The sequence below is a fragment of the Macrotis lagotis genome, chromosome X, assembly GCF_037893015.1.
Source record: "Macrotis lagotis isolate mMagLag1 chromosome X, bilby.v1.9.chrom.fasta, whole genome shotgun sequence".
NCBI lineage: Eukaryota > Metazoa > Chordata > Mammalia > Peramelemorphia > Peramelidae > Macrotis > Macrotis lagotis.
In genome coordinates, this window is record NC_133666.1 from 1,700,423 (window position 1) to 1,722,820 (window position 22,398).

General features: G+C 53.5%; 2 protein-coding genes across 4 annotated transcripts in view; one reads left to right on the plus strand and one right to left on the minus strand.

Moving 5' to 3' along the window:
* Window positions 1-2,049: 2,049 nt before the first annotated feature.
* Window positions 2,050-17,519, minus strand: G6PD (glucose-6-phosphate dehydrogenase). Its single transcript, XM_074199646.1, has 13 exons — window positions 17,291-17,519; window positions 16,017-16,144; window positions 9,829-9,866; window positions 9,576-9,684; window positions 8,994-9,211; window positions 7,832-7,990; window positions 7,529-7,654; window positions 6,035-6,128; window positions 5,318-5,504; window positions 4,199-4,434; window positions 3,362-3,438; window positions 2,587-2,679; window positions 2,050-2,488 (listed from the first exon to the last, which is right to left on the minus strand). The coding sequence occupies exons 2-13, from the start codon at window positions 16,134-16,136 to the stop codon at window positions 2,398-2,400; spliced, it is 1,548 nt and encodes a 515-aa protein (XP_074055747.1). The 5' UTR covers window positions 16,137-16,144; window positions 17,291-17,519; the 3' UTR covers window positions 2,050-2,397.
* A 699-nt stretch (window positions 17,520-18,218) lies between these two features.
* IKBKG (inhibitor of nuclear factor kappa B kinase regulatory subunit gamma) overlaps window positions 18,219-22,398 on the plus strand; it is a 35,387-nt gene continuing 31,207 nt past the window's right edge. The window contains exon 1 of one of the 3 annotated variants that reach the window (XM_074204083.1): window positions 18,219-18,406. The gene's annotated coding sequence lies outside the window, so the exon portion shown is untranslated. The remainder of the gene's footprint in view (window positions 18,407-22,398) is intronic. The other 2 variants (XM_074204085.1, XM_074204084.1) reach the window with 2 other exon arrangements.

Consider the following 22,398-nt stretch of genomic DNA (forward strand, 5'->3'; position numbering starts at 1 on the left):
GGACACCCTTTGTGTCCCATTTCTGGAAGGTAAGTTCCTTTAAGTAACCCTCTGCATTCTTCCAGCCAGGCTGGTGCATCTTTAGGAGGTAGGGGGCATTTCCTATAAGCTTCTACCATGGAGGGGCTGGGCCAAGTGTGAGGCCTCCGTATGCATCCGTGCTGAAGAAGCACATGGTATAAAGGCTACTTGGCTTTGAATCTCCCCTTTGACCTGAATCCCAGTTTGATCTGAAAAAAGCTAATGGCTACTAAATTCAACCTAGGCAAAGCATTGTGCAAAACCCTACAACTCTGGAAGAATGTTGGGTGGAGAAATGGAATGGATCAAAATGGGGTAACGAGGGACCGGAAAAAACATCCCAAACCCAGTCAAAGACAGTTCACCCATCAACACCTTATTTGGAATCCCTTTGTTCTCACAGACATCATGGGCTCCTTATCAAGAGGGCTGAGGGGAAGGGTGGATATTGGGAAGTAGGAGGAGGAAAAGGTCTACTGGCCATGGCCCTCACCAAGGGTGAGGAAAGTTGTGGCCCTGGGGGCTAGTAGAGGAAAACATGGGAAGCGGTCTTCTGTACAGATGTGTCTCTCGGGTTACTTTGGAACAGATCAGAACAGGAGATGGTCTCTTCCCCATCCACCTAGATGGGTGCAAAGTCATTAGGGAGCTAGGAGACCAGGTTGCTCAATGCAAGTGGATGGAATTGACCTGGCCAAAGGGAGAAAGAGCCCAAGGACATTTCCCTGACTTTGACTAAACCATTTAACATGGGAAATCCCCTTTCCCACCATGAAGCCACAGCGGCCTAGCTCTTCTCTGAATCCTTCAGTTCTTGACTAGGCCTAGCTTTCCCTGCCTTCACTTCCCTATGTGTTCAAGTAGGTTCAAGAGCTACCTACAGACCTACCTACCAGCAACCCCCGCCCCCCCCCCCACCTGATTTCTTCCTTTCTGCTCTGGGTCCCCAGGCCACAAGGCTGCTGCAACTGTTTCCTCCTGGAAGGCTAATTTTGACACCTCACTAAAGGTGTGGGGGTGGTGAGGGTCATGGCAGGATGGAAGAGGAAGAATGAGATCTAGTGGTCTGGCAGAAGGGGACAGTTGAAGAATTAGGAGGCACTGGAGAGGTGGGAGGGCTGATTCCCAGGAGCACAGGGGTCTTTGAGGGTTTCTGTCCCTCCCCCTCAATTTAATAGGGAAGAGACTGGTTCCCAGAACCATCACCCAGGCAGGGTTCATACCAGACCCTCTCATTTCTGATGCTACCTTCTCCTAATCTTATTTTCTCATGCCAGGTGTTCCCCATCCTTTTCTCCCCAGAACCTTCTGCTGTTTCATGGAGATAGAAGCATCCAGAGTGACATAGTATGACTGCTCCTTCCTTACTTCTTTTTTCCTCCATTCCTGCACTTCTCCTGGCTCCCATTCCTTCTCTCTACACCTGTCTGGCTAATCTTTCCCTATCAAACCAGGAGCATTTGGAGAACAAGACGACTCCGTTTCCCAGGCAGTTCAGTCCCCAAGAAGTTGCTTTTTCTTTCATTTCCCCTCTCCCTCAACCCTGGCTCCTTCTAGGGGGGAAATGCCTCTTGCACTTTGAACCTTCACAGGAGAGCCTTGGGCAGCTTTTGCTTTCTGGTCCTTGAGCCCAGACTCCTGCCTGGGTTAAGCCCTCCTTTTCTGGGTCCCTGGTTGCCTTTGTCTGTGCCATTGCTCCTCCAGTCTAGAGGAGGATCCAGGCCTTGGGGTCCTAGGTGCTCTCCCATGAGGATGGAGTGGGCCATCCATCCCTCCCTTTGTTGTCTCACACCAAGGTGCAAATGGGGAAATGGCCCCTTCTCCACGTTGGGGCCCAAGTTCTAAATAAGAAGTTGGGGGAGGGAGGGCCTCTTGCTTGGCTGTCAGCAACCCCCACCTGAGAAAGGCAGCATTGCTTAGGTTTTCTGTAGCGTAAAGCCCAGGATGGAGCTAAGGCATCTTTGGGCCTTTGCTCTCTCAATGCCCAGGATGCACACAGACGCAATCACACTATGGACACAGCAGGACTACTGCTAATTCTCTGTATTCATAAAGCCACAGTCCTGCAGGTAAACCAAGGTCGACCTCCAGGGACTGTGAGTGGAATGTAGCTGGCTCCAGGAGCCCAAGCAGGTGAAGCTATGTCTGGTTGCTGCTCACTGGCAGCCCCAGCACAGCTGTAAACAGGGGGCCAGGGAACCTCTCGGGGGGGCCCACCCTCTCCCCCAGACCTGGGCTCCTGGTACTGTGGTCCCGAGAATTGTTGGGTGAGTGGAATACAAACAGGGGAACGGGCAGTGAGGCCAATAAGCACAGAGGCCGGGAAGTTGAGGAAGTGGAGCAAGGGGAGGGTGGCTGGCAGACTGCCAGGCTGCCTCAGAGCTTGTGGGGGTTTACCCACTTGTAGGTGCCCTCGTACTGGAAACCCACTCTCTTCATCAAGTCGTCTGCTTGGGTAGGGCCTCGACTGTGAAACAAACACAAGGGAGAAATGGGGCCATGCCTTTGGAAGCCGGGAGCAGCTGGCCCACTCTGGGAGCCCCCCATCTCCCCACCTCCCCTCACCTGCCATAGACATAGGGGATGGGTTGGATCTTCTCTTTCTCGATGTGGTGCAGTAAGGGTGTGAAGATTCTCCAGGCTTCCCGAAGCTCATCACTGGAGGGCAAGAGAGAGGGAAGTGCTTAGCTAGGCCTCATCTTATGGGGTTTGGAGCCTGACAAGCCCCAGGAGGGCCGGTGATTGTCAAAGGTGAGAAAAAGCAACAGCCCTGGGGAGTCAGAGAGAGGATAAAGGCCAGTGGAGGAGAGGGACAAGTTGGGGAGATCCTGACAAAGGAGAAACCAGGTCCAGAGAGAGGCAAAGGGTTCATGGGATCAACAGGTTTAGTAATGGCAGAGCAGGGAAGAGTATCCAGGCCTCCTACTTCTCTAGGACAGGGAGGAGTTGGCAGAGAGAAGGGGAAAAAAGAGAAGAGGAAGAGGCAAGAGGTGAGAGAAGCAGCTTCTGGTGCCCTCTGCTCACCCCTTCCCACCCCCACCCCCAGTCCCCAAGCCAAAATCTACCAAAAAAGCCAATCTTCACCCTTGGGCGAGAAGGGAGGGATGCTTGGCCAAATCTCTGGAGTCCCCAGATGGGGGTGGGGGGAAGACTTGACTTGGGAAGGGGAATTAGGCATGGTCAGCTTCCTCTTCCTCTTCCCTCCCCAGGCCTGCAGGCTTTTCAGCATGAAGCCCCTGAAGGATCATGGGCTTCTAAGAGGAAGGCAAGTGACTGCATCTAGAACCTTGGGTCCCAAATCCAGCCACTTGCCTTTCGTCCTGGGCTGGGCCTGCTTTACCTGCGCACAAAGTGCATCTGGCTCCCACAGAAGACGTCCAAGATGAGGCGCTCGTAAGCATCGGGCAGCTTCACATCCTGCAAGGCCGTGAGAGGGGTCAATAAGGTGATGGAAGATGCCACACCAGACACAGCAGGCAGGGGACAGCTAAGGCCACTTAGATCCCCTCCCTCCTTTGACTCATTCTTTCTTATTCCCCAAGTCCTGTGGGGGCAAGGTAGGAGGCTAGTCTCAGAAAAGTCCCCTTCCTCTTCTCTTTCCCCTCCTGGGTCTTGGCCTCCTCTCTTTGGGTCGCTCTTCTCAACGACCAAGGTTCTGTCTTAGGGTTTCTTTTCTTCTCTAAGCTCTCTGCCCTCGGCAGTCGTTCCCAAGCTCAACCACCAGCCCCCCACCCCCCAGGCCTCCTCCAAGGTTCAGACTCCTATTTCCAAAGCCTGGGCAGCGTCAAGTCTTCTTTCCCCCAACCCTTTGCCTTTCCCTTCCTCCTCAGTTCTTTGAAGGGTCATGCCTCATGCTGAAGCCCAAGGAAACTTGGGTCCTAGTGATCCTCTTACAAGACAAACAAAAGGGTTTGGTCCCCAACTTCCTGACCCGCACCCAAGACCTTTCCCAGTCTGGTGCCGGCAAACCTCTAGCTGGTCGGGCCTTGCCCTCTTTTTTGCTCCCTCCTCTTCCTTTGTGCTGAAGTACCTTCTTTTCTGCTTCTCTCTGCTTAACCACCCAAGAGGACTTGGCTTGGGGCTCTCCTTAGAACTCGCACCACTCTCCCTCCTCCCAGAATCCTCCTCATCCTCTCCCACATGTGATTCCAGGCTGGGCCGCTCAGCATCAGATTACTTTGTATCTGTTGCCATAGGTCAGGTCCAGTTCGGACTCTTCAGGGTTGAAGAACATCCCAGGCTTCTTGGTCATCATCTTGGTATAGACAGCCTCATTGGGCTGCACGCGGATCACCAACTCATTCCGTTTACATTGGCGCTGGAAGATGTCACCGGCCACATCCCGGAACTGGAGCCGCACTTCAGCTTTTCGTTCATTCAGGGCCTTCCCGCAGCGGAGGATAAAGGGGACACCTAGGCCAGGGAGCACGGGGGGGGGGGGGGGGGGGGGGGGGGGAAGGGACCCAGTGAATCCAGCAGGCTCAGCAGCTTTCCAGGGTGGCTTCCGCTGTCAAAGTGAGCCATCAGACTTTCTCTGGGCCACCTCCTAGGGAGGAGTCCCCAGACCTGTAGGTATTCTCAGTGTCTCAGAACATAGAAGCATTTGAGGAAATTCAACTGACAATGCTAATTCAAGGTCTACCAGAGCTAGGGATGCCAATAGACAAAAGAACTCAGGTCCTAGCCTCAGGGAGCTTCCATTCAATGGGCCAATTCATCAGAATACCCTGCGGGCAGCGGCTTCCCATCTATAAGCCACCTCCAGTGCATGGTCTTTTCAAGGAGGAGGAATAGAATTTGGAACTCACTCTAAGGGAGAAAAAAGGCTCATGCAGTAGTGCTTTGCTTGAAGGTTATTAGGAGGATCTAATTCACTGTTGCCACATGGGACAGGCATGGAGAAGCCCAGAGCAAGAGCATGGCTGAGAGGAGGAACAGGAAGCGAGGCCAACTGTGGCCGGAACTTCATTACGTCATGAGGCAAATTCAGTTTCTATCTTGAAAATGACACTCTTTTCACTTCTATCTAAGGCAAACTTCAGGAAACATTTTGATTTTTGCTTCAATTGAGCCAAGGGGAAAAGGAGACTTGCTTGCCTCCTGGGTTATGGGAAGGGAAGCTACGGGCCCAACCTGGGATCTCAGAAAGGAATCCAAGAGGGGGAACTGGAACCACAGGCTCACAGAGCTCAAGGTCACCATCCCACCTAAGGTCAAAGGCACAGTGGCTGCCCACTAAATGTCTGTCGTGGATCACCCTGATCAGAAAAGACAGGGCCAAGGAGATGCTACCCACCATCCCATCTCTCATTCTCCACATAGAGGACTACAGCAGCAAAGGTGGCCGTGGTGGAGCCCTGGGGTACCGTGGGGTCATCCAGATAGCCTTTGGTGGCTTCCTCTTCTCCCTTTGGGTTTCCCATGTACTGGCCCAAGACCACATCGTCTGCTCTCACCTCAGAAATACACTTCAGGACCTTCACCTGGGAAAGCACAGGGGAGGGGGAAGTGAGCCGACTGGCCCAGGCCAAAGCAGGAGAGCTGGGGCGAGGGGCTCTAGGGGAAGTCCAAGTGGCCCCAGAAATTCAGCTCTCCAGTCTGTAGCCTGGAAGAATTAATAGGCATGGGACTTGGTTGGAGAGATCTTAGCCCTCCCACAACACGTGACCCTTGAGGTTTCCTTCCAGCCCCCTGCCTCACTAACACAAATGCCCCAGAGTGCTTTAGCCAGAAGTCCAGGGAGAGCTAGGACCTTACAGCTCATCTACTTCAAGCCTCTAATTTTATGGAGGAGCAAACTGAGGCCCAGAGAGGAGGGCTGATGGAGTTCTGTTCACCATCCATTTTTCTCCCCAGTTGGGAAGCCCTGTTCTTCCTGGGTTCAAGTCCATGACCTGGGGGCATGAGTTTCTTCCTGGCCTCCATCCTAAGTGTGCCCTAACAGCCTGGGAGGTCGCACCCCTAGAACCCACTCAGGTGAGCTTCCCATGGCAGCCCTGAAACAAGGGGAGACCTTTTCATCCCGGACGTCATCTGAGTTGGTGGAAGCAGGTTTCTCCATGGCCACTAGACAAAGCATCTGCAAAAGGTGGTTCTGCATCACATCTCTGTGGAGGGAGAGAGGACGTCAGGTGTGAATGCCAGCCCCAAACCTCTGGGACTGGAGGGAGAGCACATTTAGGCTGGAGAAGACTTGGGGGAGATGGGGAAGAGGCTTGAGCTTCACTTGGCTTGGCCCCAAGAGAGAGAAGCAGGGCCAGTATGCCCAGGGGAACTACTCTCTAGGGGAAGGGAGGTAGCCTGGGATACATCTGATGAAGATGCTCGAGGAGAACCTTTTGGAAGATGGGGTCCACTAACAGGACTCATGAGGGTCGCTTCCAGCCCCTTGAACCCCAAAGCCTGGGCAGCTTCTACAAAGACTCAACTGGGCCCCAAAAGGCTTGGGCATGGCCCGCACAAGCTCACTCAGCCACCCTGGTCTTGCACTTGGTGCCAAAAGATCCTCTTGGGAAGGAGGGGCCTAACTGGGCACAAGAACCCTGAACCTCAGAAACCTGCTATTCCAACCTCCTTCCCCCATGGTTTTCTCAAGGCTAGAAGATCCTAGCCTCTCCCCAATTCTGGCTGTAGGCCCTGAGGCCTTGCCACCCCCCCCCCACCCTGTTGTTTGGACTTCAGGAAATCTTCCAAGATCCTTTCCTCCCATCTCTGGCTTCTGGACAGGTGCCCATGCATGAGCAATTATCCGAACCTCTAGCCCCACAGCCTGAATGTGGTGGAGGCAGAATTGAAATCCAGGAAGCCGAAGTTAGCCCTCGATTCACTTTGGTGGGCTACCCCTCCTTTTTGGCTTTAAGAATCCTAAAGCTAGGGGCAGCTAGGTGGCGCAGTGGATAGAGCATTGGCCTGGAGTCAGGAGTACCTGAGTTCAAATCCAGCCTCAGACACATAATAATTACCTAGCTGTGTGGCCTTGGGCAAGCCACTTAACCCTATTTGCCTTGCAAAAAACTAAAACAAAAAAACAAAAATAAACAAAAAAAAGAATCCTAAAGCTGGCTGGGATAGACCTTGGGAGGTTAGTTGGTCTCCTGGATCCCTTTAACAGCTCTGCCCCCCCTCCCCTTACTCCCAGCCTCTGCAAGAGCATTTGCTGGTTGGGGGAGTACACTAGTGGACTCTTCCAGGCTTTGTTGGTAGGCCAAAATTGCCCTCCATTCCAATGGGGGTTGGGAGGTCCCTGGGGATCATAGATCTGGAGCTAGAGAAGGAGGAGATGGGTGGCTGGAGAGGCACGTCCCATTCCCTTTTATTTTAACTCACTCATGACTCCTCTTTTGTACCCTGGGACCAACCAGAGCAAACTCAGATAGGTCCTCTTGCCAAGGACAAGGATTCCAGGGGAAGAAAACCCAGGGAGGTAGCCTCCTCTCTGGGGGGAGTTCCCAAAAGAGAAGCAGCCACAGTAGTAGCCACATCTTCTAGGGAGGCCCTGTGGTCTCACCGGATGATGCCAAACTCATCAAAATAGCCCCCTCGGCCAAGAGTGCCAAAGGGCTCCTTGAAGGTGAGGATGACGCAGGCGATGTTGTCTCGGTTCCAGATGGGTCCGAAGATCCTGTTACCAAATCTGGGGAGAGAAGGAAGAGGACAGTGAGCCCTGAGGATGACTTATTGGGGTGGCCACAGCTGTGGTCAGATGGCCTCTGCTTCTGCCTCTTCCCTCAGGTGTCACAGAACCTTTGCCCCGGAGCCAGGCAGGGTTTCTCCTGGGCCCGGACCCAGCTGGGCAGGGCTGCCCGCTCACCTTAGCACCATGAGGTTCTGCACCATCTCCTTGCCCAGGTAGTGATCGATGCGGTAGATCTGGTCCTCGTGGAAGAGGGAGGAGATATGGTTTGACAGTTTGTCAGAGCTCTGAAGATCCTTTCCGAAAGGCTTCTCCACGATGATCCGGTTCCAGCCTCTGGTCAGAAAGAAAAGGGAGTCGAGCCCAAGCCTGCTCATCCTCTTGTGGGGGCGCATCCAGTAACCCCCTCTTGTCCCCACCCCCCAGCCTGAGCAGCTTTCTCACTCAGAAATGGCCTCCTGAGGCAGGAGAGACTCTGGAGCCAAGGGCTGGAAGGACCTTCAGGGGGCATCTAGCTAGACTTCCTCATGCCACAGAGGAGAAAATGGAGGCCCAGAGGTAGGGAGAGATTTGTCCAAGGTTCCATGCCAGTGAATAATAATGAGAACATGTTCTGGCTTCAAATGCAGAGCTCTTTCTAAGGAATGGAATACTTCCTCAAAAGGAGGAGGCTATACATATGCATATGGTGAAAGAAAGAAAAAAAGAAAAAAGGAAGAGAGGGAAAAAAGGAAGCAAGAAGAGAAAGAAAAAAGAAAAATAAAAGGAAAGAAAGGAGAAAGAAAAAAGAAAAGGAAAGGAAGGAAGGAAGGAAGGAAGGAAGGAAGGGAGGGAGGAAGGGGTTGCAGGAGTCTCCCAGGTGAGGCTAGGCCTAGTATGGATGAGGCTAGAAGTTTAGTAGGGAAGTGAGGTGGCCTTTTGGATAGGGTGCCAGGCTGGGAATCATCCCGGTGGACTCATCTTCTTGAGTTCAAAGTTGGCTTCGGCCACTTAATAGCTGTATGACCCTGGGCAAGTCTCTTAACTCTGTCTGCCTTGATGTCTTCATCTGTCAAATGGGTTGGAGAAGGAAATGGCAAAGTATTCTAGTACCACTGCCAAGAAAATGCCAAATGGGATCATGGAGAGTTGACCGTGACCAAACTGCCAGAACAGTAAAAGGAAATTCAGGGAGACTTCTTTCTGACCCAGGCCGAATTCCCTTCCACCCCCTCCTTGTTCTTCCTGCTTGCCCACCATGCCTGGTGTCTGTGGGGTAATGGGATGACTCTTCTCCCAAGAGTCATCTTGCCTTCTCGAGGGGAGACGGGTGGGGGGGGGGGAAGGGGAGGATTCTTACACCTGGCTCATGCAAGTTTCTTTGATGTTCTTAGTGACAGCTTCATAGACAGTGGGTGGCAAGGCTAGGTAAAAGAGGCAGTTGACCTTTGGCCCGTGATGTAGAGACTTCATGTGAGCATTGAGGCGCTGAAAGGAGGCTGGCTCATCGTACTGGCCTGCCACATAGGAATTACGGGAAAAGAATTCTTCTAGTTTCTGCTTCTCCTCCGGAGTGGCCTGGGTGACACAAAGACAGGAAATCAAGGTCAGCCTAGAAAGGGGCACCTGGGATGGGGCAGGGGGCACGGTTAGGATTGAGGACTCAAAGGGGATGTTCTTCCTATTGGTAGGGCACCCCCCCCCCAGAAGGAACTCCTGTAAGACACAGAGGGTGCTGAGAGTACAATAAGGAAGAGGGCAGGAAGGGCTGGGGTGGTGGACTGGAAGGGGACCAGGGGGCTGAATTCCAGGGGCTGGAAGGGACTCAGGCCAGATTAAATCGAATATCCTCCAAGGAGGAAACTGAGGCCTTGGGAGCGGGGGAAGCGACTTGCCCAGGGTCATGTGGGTAGACAGTGACTCCCAGGTATAGGGCTCCCACCTTAAAATAGGGCTCGCTCTGCTTTCGGATGTCAGCCACAGTGAGGTTAGAGCGGGCATAGCCCACCACAAAGGTATCTTTGGGGAGGAGCCCATCACGGAAGAGCCACCTAGAAGAAAGGGCTCAAGTTGGGGATGGGCAGGGCTTAGCCAGTCCTGCCTGGCCTGGCTCTCCCTTCCTTGATCCTCTCCCACCTGCCTGGTCTTGCCCTCATCTCCCCCGAGCTGAGGGAGTTGGCACAGAGCTCACTTACCAGATTGTAGGATAGATTTTCTTCTTTGCTAAGTCACCCTAAAACAACAAAAAAAGAAGGGGTTGGCCAGGGAGGATCTCACCAAGAGGAGTCCTGCCCCCTCTTCTAGCAGCTGCTGACTCCCTATTTCCCTTTTACCTGTGGCTGCTGGGCTTGCCAAGACCCCCACCCTGGGTCTATGCTCTCCATTAGGGTACCCAACATGCCTTAAGACCACCAGGATTGAATTCAGTGTCCAATCACCAAGCTTCCCCTGAGGTGTCCCAAGCACTAAGCTAGGGGGTGGGGGTTGGGTGCCATGGGGAAGTGTCCCAGAAGTCAGGAATGCCAGGGTCTAGTGCCAGATCAAGCAGGTCCAAAGTGGCCAGGGCATTCACTCCTAAGAAAGGCTGCTTGGGTCTGGTCTTCAGGAGAATGTGGGAATGCAGAGGCTAAAGGGATCCCAAAGGCAGAAAAGCTTAGAGGTGGCTGCTTCTCTTGGTCTTGGGGATGACAAATGAGCAGGTAGACATGGCTGGGGTGGGGTGGGGTGGAGTACTGTGGTTGAGTGCTGGGAAATCACAGCATATTACTTCCCTCTGGTAACCAACATTCAAGGCCTGGCCAGACACATCTGTGTGTTGTGACCCTGGCCAAGTCACCACAGGGCAGCGGTCAGAGAGCAAGGGATGCTATACTCTGGGAACAGGACTTTCTTCTTCAGAGGGCATTTTAGTGATAAAGTCGCAGGAGGGGTCACCCTGCCAAAAAGAGTCGGGTTGGAGAGAATGTTGGCAAGGCCAACTTTGAGCAAGAGCAATCACTGTGGGCCAGCATGGGGAGTGGCACCCAAAGGGAAGAACCATCAGGAAGCCCAGGGCCCATTCTAGACCAGTGTCCTTTTCTGGAAGGGGGAGCTGAAAGGCCCAGAGAGGAAGTTGCAGAGTGGGGGGGCATCAAGAGTCTGAAGGCCTGGGAATGATGCACAAAGGTGCCCAGGAAGCCGGGGACTCTCGGGGCTGGGCAGCTGGTCCCCCAGGCTGCTACAGAAGAAGGGTTCAGGGATGCTGGCTGGCCAGTTGCTGCATCACTATTGGCTCCATCAGACCCCATGGAGCACTTCTGCACTCTGGGAATAGTTCAGTCCACAGACCTCACAGTCTTTGGGGCTGAGCCGTGCCATGCCATGCCATGGAAGTGGCAGAGCCAGATCAGTCTTTGAGGTTGGCCTTTGGAAGCCACCCTTTCCTTCCCTTTTTAGTTGCCTTGCTAGTGAGCACATTCACTAAGGGCCTTTCGAGATCTCTCCTGAATCTCTCTTAAAGTGTATGTGTATGCGGAAAGTGGGAGGCTTTGAAAGTTGGGGGATGCAAGTCTTCCCTGGGTCCACGTGGGGAGGTAGCCCTTCTCTGCTCTGCTGGCCTCTAGTCAGTCTCATGGGGGAGAGGCCTCCAAGGTGGGCCCAGGAAGCATTCTGTTAGAATCCAATCCCTCCTGGGACCCCTAGGTGCTTCCTGGGGTCAGGACTGGGCCATCTTGGAAGAGAGCAGAAGGCAATAAATGAGTTGGGTTGCTACTCTATTGGGTCGACTTTGAAGGGCTGTGATGGCGGGAACCCCGGGGCCTGGTCTTCCCATCTGTCAAATGAGGAAGTCCCTTCTTGTTGTGGCTGGAGCTGGAGCTGGATCACAAGCTTCAAACTTGCCTCAGCCCTTCTGCCTGAGAAGTGGCCGGGGAGCCCCCCGAGAGTGAGCCAGCTTCAGGCTTCTGTTCTCTGGAGGGTATCCTTGCCAGGATAGCAAGCTCCAGGGGTATCTGGCCTGGGCCAGAGAGGATGGGTGCAAGGGGCAGGCCTCTTCCAATGAGGAGACCTCGGCCAACCTGCCCGGGGTCCAGTAGGAGCTGGGCTGGGTGATCCTGTGGGTGGGGAATTGGGCTGAATTGTTTGCACAGAGCAGACTTGGCCCGGGGCCAGCTGGCCTGGCTCCCAAGCCTCTGGGACCAAGGAGAGGGCGGGCCACTCTGGGAGAACAGAGGCGCCTCTGGGCGGTCAGGCCAGCTGGGGCTGAAGACTTAGGAGTGGAGGAAGGTGAGTCACTCCAAGTTGGGAGCACTACCTTAGCATCATGGTGACACAGCAGAAATGACTTCAGCCAAGGGGGCAGGGGGCAGAGGGGGAGGGGGTACCTATGAGGCTGAGAAGCTGTCCCATCACACAGCCCTCTGCCTCGGTTTCTCTCTTTCTCTCTCAGGCTCCCTTAAGAGATGACAAAAGAGCTATATGACGAAGAGGGTACTACTGTCTTTGAATCCCAGTTCTGACTTGCTACCTCAGTTTCTTCAGTTGCCAAAGGAAGCAGCTGGGTCATCCACCTCTGGTGGCCTTTCCTGACTCTTGCCCAAGCAAGACCAGGAGGGCAGCTTGGAGGGTAAGCCTTGTCCCCACCAAGGGAGCCCATCTTCTTGCTTGGGGGCCTATCTGGAGCAAGCAGAGATGCACCCAGATGACCTAGGGCTAGATGGAGTTAGCCTAGGCCAGTTGGGAGTGGGGTGGGGTGGGGGAGGGCAGGGAAGTAGGAAGTCTAGTTCCCCCCACAGCTCAGGAGCTTGATGACCACACCCTCCCCACCCACACCCACTGGCGGACCCAACAGTAAACAGAAAGAGCAGCTCCACTAAGGCCTCCCCCCCACCCTAGAAATGCTGGCCTGCCTGTTAGCCAAGCCCAAGGTCCGGCCAAGAGAGCAGTATACTGGAGGGCTGGGGGGCCTGGCTCTGTCTGTCAGGGTAAGTCTTGTGGGCAAATCACTTCATCCTCCTCTATGGGTGGAATACTGCCCCCATGGGTGCCCACCTTACACCTCCCTCACAGAGGTGGGAGATACCCACAGCAGAAAGAATGGACGCCAGGCATTCCTTATGAAGCCCAAACTTGGCCTCTGCTTGGTCTTGCCTGTCAGTCTTACCCCAGATGCCCCAACAAGCTCCCGGGCCTGCTTATCTCCACCCCTCTCTCTGCCACAGTGGCTAAGGGGACCTGGCCTAGCTCGGCTTGGGCTCTTCCCATCATGCTGAGCCTGGGCCACCTGGCTTCCCCCTAGCTTTTTTAAATCTCCCAAATGCTCAGCCCTGGCCCCCAGTTGTCCCCCTTCTCCCCCCCACCCCCACCAGCCCAGCCTAGGATTGGCTAGATACTGATCTCTCAAGGCTGCGTATCCTCATTAAGGCTTTTAGAAAGGAAGTGGGGCTGGCTCAAAGACAAAGGGCCCCTCAAGGTTTCCACACTGGCAGGGTGGCAGAACTGACCCCAAGGGGACAAGAACAGGGCTTGGGCCAAGCATGGACAGGGGAACCAGATCTCCCTAGGTAGGGGGGGCCAAGCTACCTGCCTTGAGGCCCAGAAAAGCCTGGCCAGGAGGGAGGAGGAGGCCAGAGGAAAGCTGCTTCTTCTGTCCAGCCCCAACTTGGTTTGTGTTCCCAAAAGCTACCCCACCCTGACTTCTCCTTTTTAGCCCTAGAAACTTCTGGAATGGGTACCCAAGGCAGAGAGCACCCCCAAACTCCAGACTGCTCCAAAGGGCAGGGGCAGCAAGCTGGAGCAGGCTCTGGGGGAGCCCAGAACCAACTTGGTGAGGATGAGGTACCAAAGGCCAGAGAGGGAAAGAAAGGGGCGGCCCACCCCACAGCAAGTGAGCGTGACAACTTTCACCTGGCACAAGGCCTGCCCACCCTCTCTCCAGAGAAGTCAATTGCCAATGAGGTTAGTGGTGGTCCCAGCAATCTGCACCTGGGTCCAGAAGGGAGGTCTTCCTGATGGAGCTTCAGCTTAGCCTGAGACCTCCTGCCCTCCCTCATTTCCTCTTCCTGCTCAAAGGCCTGAATTCAGAGCTTGGGGGGGGGGGGGGTCAAGGATTATTTCTGCCCTTAGGACTATAGGAATCTTTCTATAATGAATGCAGCACCCTGACTTCATAAACCAATGAATGTCAACCCTATATGGGGCTTTCTGAGCAGAGAGACTGGAGTGCTTTGCCACCTCCAGCTCATCTGACAGATATGGAAACTGAGGCAAACAGTGAGCGACTAATAAGTGTCCGAGGCTGAATTCAAACTCAGGTCTCCCTGACTCCAAGCCTAACTCTCTATCCACTGCAGTGTCTGCAGTGTCACCTGGCTACCCACAGAGATTTCTCAGAGCAAGTAGTAGTACCTAGCCCGTGGGCACCTGGCCCTTGTGCCCCCCTTGTTCAGTACACACAGGAGGTGTGGGGTGCATCATATTCACGGATGTCTGTGGCTCTTGCTACCCATGAGCTGAAAGCTTGAACCCCTTGTCTCAGGGAAGCTAGGTGGTCCAGTGGGATAGAATCCTAACTCTGGAGTCCAACGCCTGTCACTTCCTAGTCATGGGGTCTTGCGCCAGTCACTTCCCCTTGACTGCCTTTGGGACTCCTGAGGATCCCATTTATACCATGTTCTTTCATTTCTGTGAAATGGGCCTGTGGAAAATAAGACTGTTTTTATTTTTTGGCCAGGCAAACAGGGTTTAGTGGCTTGCCCAAGGCCACCCAGCTAGGTAATTATTAAGTGTCTGAGGGCAGATTTGAACTCAGGTCTTCCTGACTCCGGGGCTGATGCTCTATCCACTGGGCCACTTAGCCGCCCCGAGAACAAGACACTGGATGGACCAAGGTGGGGAAGCAGTGAATTATGGGAAAGGATGAAGTGGGGAAAGTGAGGGCAAGAGGAGGAAAGGCTCCTCTTTGATTTTGTTCTCTTGTATTCACTCATTCTAGTCTGCATTCTCCACAAAGCACCAGCAGCCTTCAGGATGTGCCATTCCAAGGCCTGGCTGGCTTCTGGCATGCTGCTGCATCACCTGAGGCGGGGGGGGGGGGGCTTGGGGTGAGGACCCCACCAGCTAGCCTTGGCCCTTCTTTGCCAGAGCAAGTCAAGAGCTCTTGTTTCTCTAATGCCCGAAGGTTGGCCAAATTCCAGCAACATCTGATCCTGCCAAGGTCCAGGGAATCTGGCGTAGCCCTCTGGGGGAGTGGGAAGATATGAGTTGGAGTTGCACTCAGGATGTGACTAGCTTAGTTGCACGATGGCAGTTGAAGCTCCCTTCTCCACTCTTGTCAGGAGACCCACCAAAGGCTGTCAAGGGAGGCCAGCACTTGGCACAATTTGGAAATGCCAGTTGGCATTACCTAACTTGAAGAGCAAATAATCCTCGAGCAGGTCTGGGCTGCTGAGGGCAAGTATGGACCTAAACTCTGAAATCAAAATGAACACTGGGCAGGCTGTGCTTGGAGAAGAGGGCACTGGGGGCCAAGGGCATCTAACCTCTAATGGATTTAGATGATGGGGTCCTTTCATCACCCCAGAAACTAAGCAAGCACCAACCAAAACCAAGATCAACTGGGATGGGCAAAGCTGGGCTTAGTCTGGCTTTTGATGACATTCTGTGGAAGGGCTTCTAACACCTCCTGGGCCCCAGTGCGCCACTGCTGTCGGAGGGAATTACTAGGGTATTTGGTAACTCAAAGGGGCCCAAAGAAGCTCCTTATCAGTGTATTCAAAGCAGGCCTGGAGATGACTGAGCCAGGTAAGATAAAAAAATAACAAAGATAAGAGAGATAAGCCACGGGCACATTATCGAGAATGACCCAAGACCTTCTCAACATCAAACTCCCTTAAGAACTTCCACCCTACCAGCCTCCCACTCAGTCAGAATTTTGAGGGGAGGGGGTTAAAAGTTCTACCTCTAGAAGCTGAAAACCTGACTACCACCCTCCCGCTCCCGATCCTGGGGTGGGGGTAGGCAATCACTTAAGCTCTTTGCATTTTCCATATCTACAAAAGCAGAGTGATAATCATTGCCTTGACCTTAGGTAGAGAAAGGAGGAGAAACAAGGGAGCCTGGAAATAACCTTGAGCACAGGGCCTGAAGAACAGGAAGAACCTAGATCCCTGCTAAACAGAAGCAGTGAGGTAGACTGGGCATGTTACTTCATCTTTCTAACCAGAGCAAATTAGGATCACAGAATTTGGAGCCAGAAGGGGGCTTAGGAAAAGGTCTTTCTGATTTCAGATGAGGAAACTGAGGTCTGGAGTGATCTCTAAGGTTCCTTTGTGCTTGGTAAGGCTATTTAGGTTGTGTGTGTGTGTGTGTGTGTGTGTGTGTGTGTGTGTGTGGAGTTCAGACTCACCGAGGCTCCCATAATGATGAAGATGTGTGTATCTGACTGGCGGAAGGCATCCCCCTGGTATAACTCTTCTCGGAGAATGCCGCACACCTGGGTTCGGCTCAGGGCTACTTGCTCGGCCATGCTCTTTTCTAGAGGAAGCAAAGAAGGCAGACAACGTTGAGGGGCAACTCTGGATAAGAGACAGCTGGGAGGCCATTCCCCCTTCTCTATGAACCCCTTGGATTTCAAGTGTGGTTTTCAGGAGGCAGTGACCCCTTTGGAATTTAGGGGCCGTGTTCCCCCGGATTTTTCTTCCGCCATCAAAATCTCGCTTTTGGATGCCTTGGAGACATTTGAGGAGGGCTACTTGGTACCCATTAGGCCTGTTTTAAATAGTCTAGATTTGGTCAAGGGCCAAGTCTGGGAAATCTCAGGGCTCTTTCTCCTCCCTCCTTCCCCGGGGGGATGCCTGAAGCCTGAGTGCCAGCTCAGCTTCTGATCTGGGAAACCTAGTTCAAAGTCTTTCTAGCTTGGGGGTGGGGGTGGGGGCAGCACAGGTGGAAATCCATCTGGACTAGAAAATCAGGCCCGATGCAGAAACTGTCAATTAATTCTGTCATCTTTTGCTTTGAAGAGGATGGGTTCCAGTCCTTGAGGAAACTGCTAATGAGCGCCTTCAGCCAAACTCTGGCTTTGAAGATAAGGGGTCCTAGTCCTGACTCAATCCCGGTTTCCCCAACAAGTTGCTTTCTCTGGGAGTCTAAAGGTGCTTCTTTTCTAGAGGAGCTGCATAGGACGGGCCATGTGATTGACATGACTAAAGGCCTGGTCTAAACCCGGCTTCTGGAACATTCTCCCCAGGTTGATTATTCTGCATCTGCATTGGCATCTGCGTCTCCATGGGCACCTGCAAGGAAGAAGACTGGTGCGTGTGTGTGCCCGCTGCCTTTGCTTTAGGAAAGAAGTCTCGGGGGAGAAGCCCGAGCAAAGACCACCTGTTCTGCCAGGGGCTCTGCCACCATCCTCCTCCTCCTCCTCCTCTTCTCGATCTGGTTCTCCTTCTCCAGTTCGGCCTGCCCCTTGCCACGGGTTGGGGCCTGCTGATCAACCTGCCTGGGGGGGGAGGGCTCCTCCTGGGATCCGATCAGTGAATGCCCCCTTCCCCGGGGGGAGGGGGCACCAAGACAAGGCTAGTACTAAGGCTTTCTAGGAGGCTTGCCTTCAGAACTCGGACGATCCCCCCCTCCGCCCAAGTCTCGGGGGGGCCGGGTGGAGATGGGAAGTAGGTACAGTACCTTAGCTGCCCAGGGAGGCGATCGGGGCCCGAAGATTAGGGAGACGGGGGAGGATGCTGTCCGGGAAGGTGGGAGCCGCGGCCAGGCTCGACTGAAAAGCTACTGGGATGGAGAGCGCAGGACTGGGGCCAGGATGCGGGGCGGGGCGGGGCCGGGGCGGGGCCGGGGAGGGGCCCGCTCCGCCCGGAGGCCGTGCTGGGGCCTCCCTCCGCTCCCCCGACACCCCATCTCCGCCTCGTCCCCCGCAGGCCTCGGGGGAGCCCGCCCCGCCGGGCCCTGGCCCCACCCCCCGCCTGGGCCGAGACCCTCCAGGCCCCGCCCCTTCCCCCACTCCTCCAGCCGCTGGGGCCTCGGGCCCGGGTCGCTCCTTGCCGGCTCGCCCGCTTCCCCCCCCCCCCACCCCACGTGGCCTTTCGGGCCCCTCAACTTCCGCCACCGGGGGGGGGTGGGTCAGCCCCCTCTCCCCGAAGGCGAGAGTTCCCCCCTCCCGGCTGGAAGGCCCGCCCCTTCCGCCCACTTCCTCCTCTCCGCCTCTCCGAGACTCTTCCTTTCCCCGCGCCGGCCGGGGGCGAGAGGGGAGCGGGTCCACGGCCCAGCCCCGCCCTCTGAGGGGACAGAAGAGGCTTTGCAAGACCCAACGGAGGGAGGAGGCCTGGGACAGGAGCTTCGTGCCGAGACGGCCTCCTCCGGCCCAAGGGGTAGCTGGGATGGGAAGCGGAGCGGAGGGCTCCCCCCCTCCAGAGGCATCATTGGTTTGGTCCTGGCTCCCCGGCGGAGGAGATCCAGCGGGGGCGGAGCCAAGCCGAGAGGGGGCGTGGCCAGGCCGAGAGGAGCCAGAGCTCTCGCTTTTGCGCTTCCGGGTTGTGGCCGCGGGCCGCGGCAACCCGGAAGCGGATGCCCCGTAGGGCGGAGTGCGGAGTCGGGAGTCAGGGCTTTGCGAGCCTTTGGCGGGACCCGAGCCGAGCCGCGGCCCGAGCCCGCTTCCGTGTCGTTCCCGCCGCCGCCTCCGTGGCCGGGCCGGGCCGGGCCTGGCGCCCGGAGAGGCCGCGGGCTTCCCGAGCCCTGGGGGAGGGCCCCGAAGGCGAAGTCGGAAGGCCCAAATCTCTGGCCTCCGGGGTGAGTCCGGACCCTCGGCCCCGCCCCCTGGCCCTGGCGGCCCCGCCCCTACCCTTTGCCCCCCCCCCCCCCCCCCCCCAGTCTGACTGCCCTCCGCGAGGCCCCACTCTGCCTTTCGGGCACCTTGGCTTAGCGGCTGCCTGCCCGCCCCCGGGCTGGCCACCTGCCCCTGGCCCAGAAAACCCCTCTTCTCCCCCGCGTTCGAGCCACCTTGCTACTTGGGGAGGGGGGTGGGGAGCGGGGAGCGGGGAGCAGGGAGCCGGCTTTCAGGAGGGAATTTCCGATCCGGAGCCTCCCACTGAAGCTGCTCCACCTTCCCCTTCTGTCAACCGGCTATGCCCAATGGGCCCTGGAACCCAAGGCCGGCCGTGAAGACGACCCCGTGTGCCACAGCCAGGGCAAAGCCTTCGAGAAACTTCTGCCCTCATGGATGCCGATTGTATCCCTACTGGGCGGTATCGTCAGCATCCATAGTCTTGGCATGATCATCATCATCACTCCGGCCACTTCATCGAGCCCACTAGGGCACACAGGCGAGGGCAGACACGGCCTATCACGGTCTCCTTTTCCCTGAATCTTCTTGCCAAAGGGCTAGAAGGGCTGGCCGCTTTCTTCTCCAGCGGATTGAGACACCCAGAGGGGAAGGGCCTTGTGTCGCCTTCCTGATCTGCCAAATGAGCTGGAGGAGGAAATGGCCAACTCCTCACTCCGGTAGCTTTGCTCCCCAAACCCAAGTAATGGCACGGAGTCATGGCACTTGAACAACAACAGCTTCTTAACTCCAGACTCAGCACTCTGAGCCCGAGTCCAGAGGAAGTGCTTAAGGATTTCATGGGGAAAAAACTGGAAGGATAGTGGAGGGCTGCTTTGGACTCCATCTGCCTCAGTTTGCCTAGAAAATTGGAAGGGGCCTCGGGAATCCTCTGGGCCAGCCCTTTTCTAGGAGAAATCCTCAGGTGCCAAATGGCCATCCAGCCTCAATGATGGGAAACCCTCCACTTGGAACACTGAGACTGCTTGGCCCAGAGGAATCTTTTTGCACAGCTCAGTTCCCTTGCTCCTCTGCTTCTCAGGCTTTTTTCCTCCGGGCTCCATAGCCCTCAATCTTTCAGACTGTCATAATATTACAGGGGCTGCCAGTGCTTTCTTGCCAACCTGCCATGGGAACCAATAAGACACTTCTCTGGTGCACATGCTGTCTTTTGTTTAGCTCATTGCTGATAATAATCATTTTTAAAGTTTGCAAAGCATTTTACACGCAGTATCTTATTGATCTTCACAGCCATTCTTGGAGGCAGGTGCTTTTATCTCCATTTTCCAGAAGGAGGAAACTGAGAGACAGAAAGCTTACTGCCTAAGATCACACTGCTAAGGAATCATCCTGGAAATCTAACTTGTGTCTTCTCTGACTCCCAAGACCAGTACTTTAAGCCCTGCGCCACCTAGGGGCCTCAAATTCAGTTTTAACAGCACAATCCTGGCTCACTCTGCTGCTGCTAGCCTGCCAAGTTGGCATCAACTTCACTAGATTGAGCCTAGCCCTTGAGCCAGTGCCAAATCTTTCTTCTTGTGTTGTCATCTAATTTATAGAAAATATAGAAAGCCTTTTCCACAGGAATCACAGGATCCTTTTTTTATGATAAAATACACTTATTTTATTAGAAAAATTTCCTTTTGAAAGTTGTTTATCTGGTAGATTTTTTTATTGTTTTTTGCATTTTACAATTTTTCCCCCCAATCTTTCTCCCCCCCCTCCGAAGGCAGTCTGATAGTCTTTACATTCTTTTCATGCTATCCATTGATCAAAATTGAATGTCATGAGAGAGAAATCATATCCTTAAGGATAAAAAAAATATAAGAACAAAATTACATAATATCTTTTTTTAAAATTAAAGGTAATATTCTTTGGTATTTGTTTAAACTCAACAGTTCTTTCTTTGGATACAAATGTTATTCTCCATCACAGATACCCTAAATTTGTCCCTGATTGTTGCACTGATGGAATGAGCAAGTCCATTAAGGTTGATCCTCAGCCCCATGTTGCCTTTAGGGTATACGATGTTCTTCTGGTTCTTGTAGGAGATACTTTTTAAAAACACTTTGCTAGATTCTATCCTGATCAATCTCATAACTATCCAAAAAAGGTAGTGGCCTATCCTTAATGCTGGTTTGTGGTAACATTCCACCCCCCCCCCCCCCATGACTAAACCTCTCTTCAGAAAACCGTGGGAAAATTTCCCCAGGAATGGGAATCAGATTCACTGACCTATCTAGTTTATATATTTTGTTCTCTTATCTTTTTGGGGAATTGGGTCATTTGATTTCTGCTTCTATCTTCTATGTCCTTTCAGATTTCTCAGACAGTGTTTTAGCATCCACATCTACTTGGTTTTGTGATTGATATGGATAGATGATGACTTCATTGGGGTAACTAGGCTCATGCCCTTGGGAGCTAGTTTGATCACTAGCATTTCCAGAGAAATCAGGAACAAACTAAGAATTTGGCAGCTCTGCTTTCTCCCCTTCTTCCAAGAGGCTGGGTGGGGCAGCAGCAACTTGGACTAGAAAACCATGATCTATGTTTCATAGAATTTTTATTTATTTTGTCAAACATGTCCCAATGGCAGGGAAAGTTGTTTTCCTGTTGGGAGTGTTGCCAAGCCTCCTTGGATTGATGCCCCTGCTCCATAGTGTCCCATTCAATCCCAGCAGGAATAGAATGCAAAAGACCTTTTTTGTCACCCCTTGCTTTCCTAGCCAGCCTCCACTCAGTGTGAGTTGGAGCTTAGAGACACTTTTAGAGGATTCAGCTACATGTCTTCCTTTTGCTACTTTGCCCTGCTTCCTTCTTTCTGTACATATCATTGAACTTGATGTTGTTGAGTTTACTTTAGGCAATTCCCAATTTTTCCTCCTTAATTGGAACTGTTTTCCTATTTAGCTTTCACATTTCCCATCCTGCTGGGAGGGAATTCTCCAATTGAAACTTCATATATAGGATCTGACTTCTTTCTCCAAACCCTTTGAAATCTTTCTCCAAATCTAAGTTGTATGCTAGCCTATGTTCTAGGGTAAACTGTCTTCTTTATACCCAAGGTTTCTGTCCTTTCCACCCCAACAATCAGTCGCAACTGTGGAGAGCCTTCTATGTGGCAGACATGGTATTAAGTACAGTGCTGTATGGAGACAGAGGACTGACCCTGGAATCAGGAGGACCTGAGTTCAAATCCAGCCTCAGACACTCACTAGCTGTGGACCTTGGGCAAGTTACTTAACCCTGATTGCCATCAGGGCCATCTCTAGTCATCCTGATTCTTATCTTGTCACTGGACTCAGATGGCTCTGGAGTAGGGGAAAGTGAAGCTGGTGATTTAGCCTGCCCCCTCCCACTCAAATCCAATTCATATGCATAGCATACCTTCACCCCCCCCCCCCAAGTCATGGTCTTCGAGAACAAAAGGCAACCTTCACTAAGTTCTAGGGATAGCCCTCAAGGAGCTCATAGTCTAATCCAAACTAATATAAACAATCAAACTATACTTGATAAATAGTAAATAATGAACAGAGAGAAGATCCTGGAGTTATGGGGACTTGGAGGAGGTTTCTTGTGGGAAGGGAGGATTTTACTCAAGGCTTAAAGAAAACCAGGTAGGTTTTGGAGTGAAGGGCAGAAAGTGTTTCAGACATGCAAGAGGGTCAAAGAGAATACCTGGAACCCAGAGATGGAGAGATTTGGTGGTGGGACAGCAGGAGGCTGGGATCACTAAATCCAGGAATGTGTGTTGGGCAATAAGACTGGGAAGAGAAGGTAGGAGGGCTTTGAATACCAAATGGGGCAATATTAAACGTGGAGGCAATAAGGAGTCACTGGAGGTTATTGAGTGAGGGAAGGGGTGACATAGATCTGATCCCTGGAGGGGGAGGTAGTAGAGTAGAGGAGAGATGCTCCAGAGATGAGATCCCCAGGTCTTCATCAGGAACTTCTTGAGGAT

Excerpts from the sequence above, each read along its gene's own strand:
- G6PD (XM_074199646.1), bottom strand. The coding sequence starts at position 16,136 with ATGGCCGAGCAAGTAGCCCTGAGCCGAACCCAGGTGTGCGGCATTCTC. Across the intron at positions 9,867-16,016 it reads TCATCATTATGGGAGCCTCG|GGTGACTTAGCAAAGAAGAA; the intron begins GTGAGTCTGAAC and ends TTGTTGTTTTAG. Across the intron at positions 4,435-5,317 it reads GGAGAATGAGAGATGGGATG|GTGTCCCCTTTATCCTCCGC; the intron begins GTGGGTAGCATC and ends TCCCTGGCCTAG.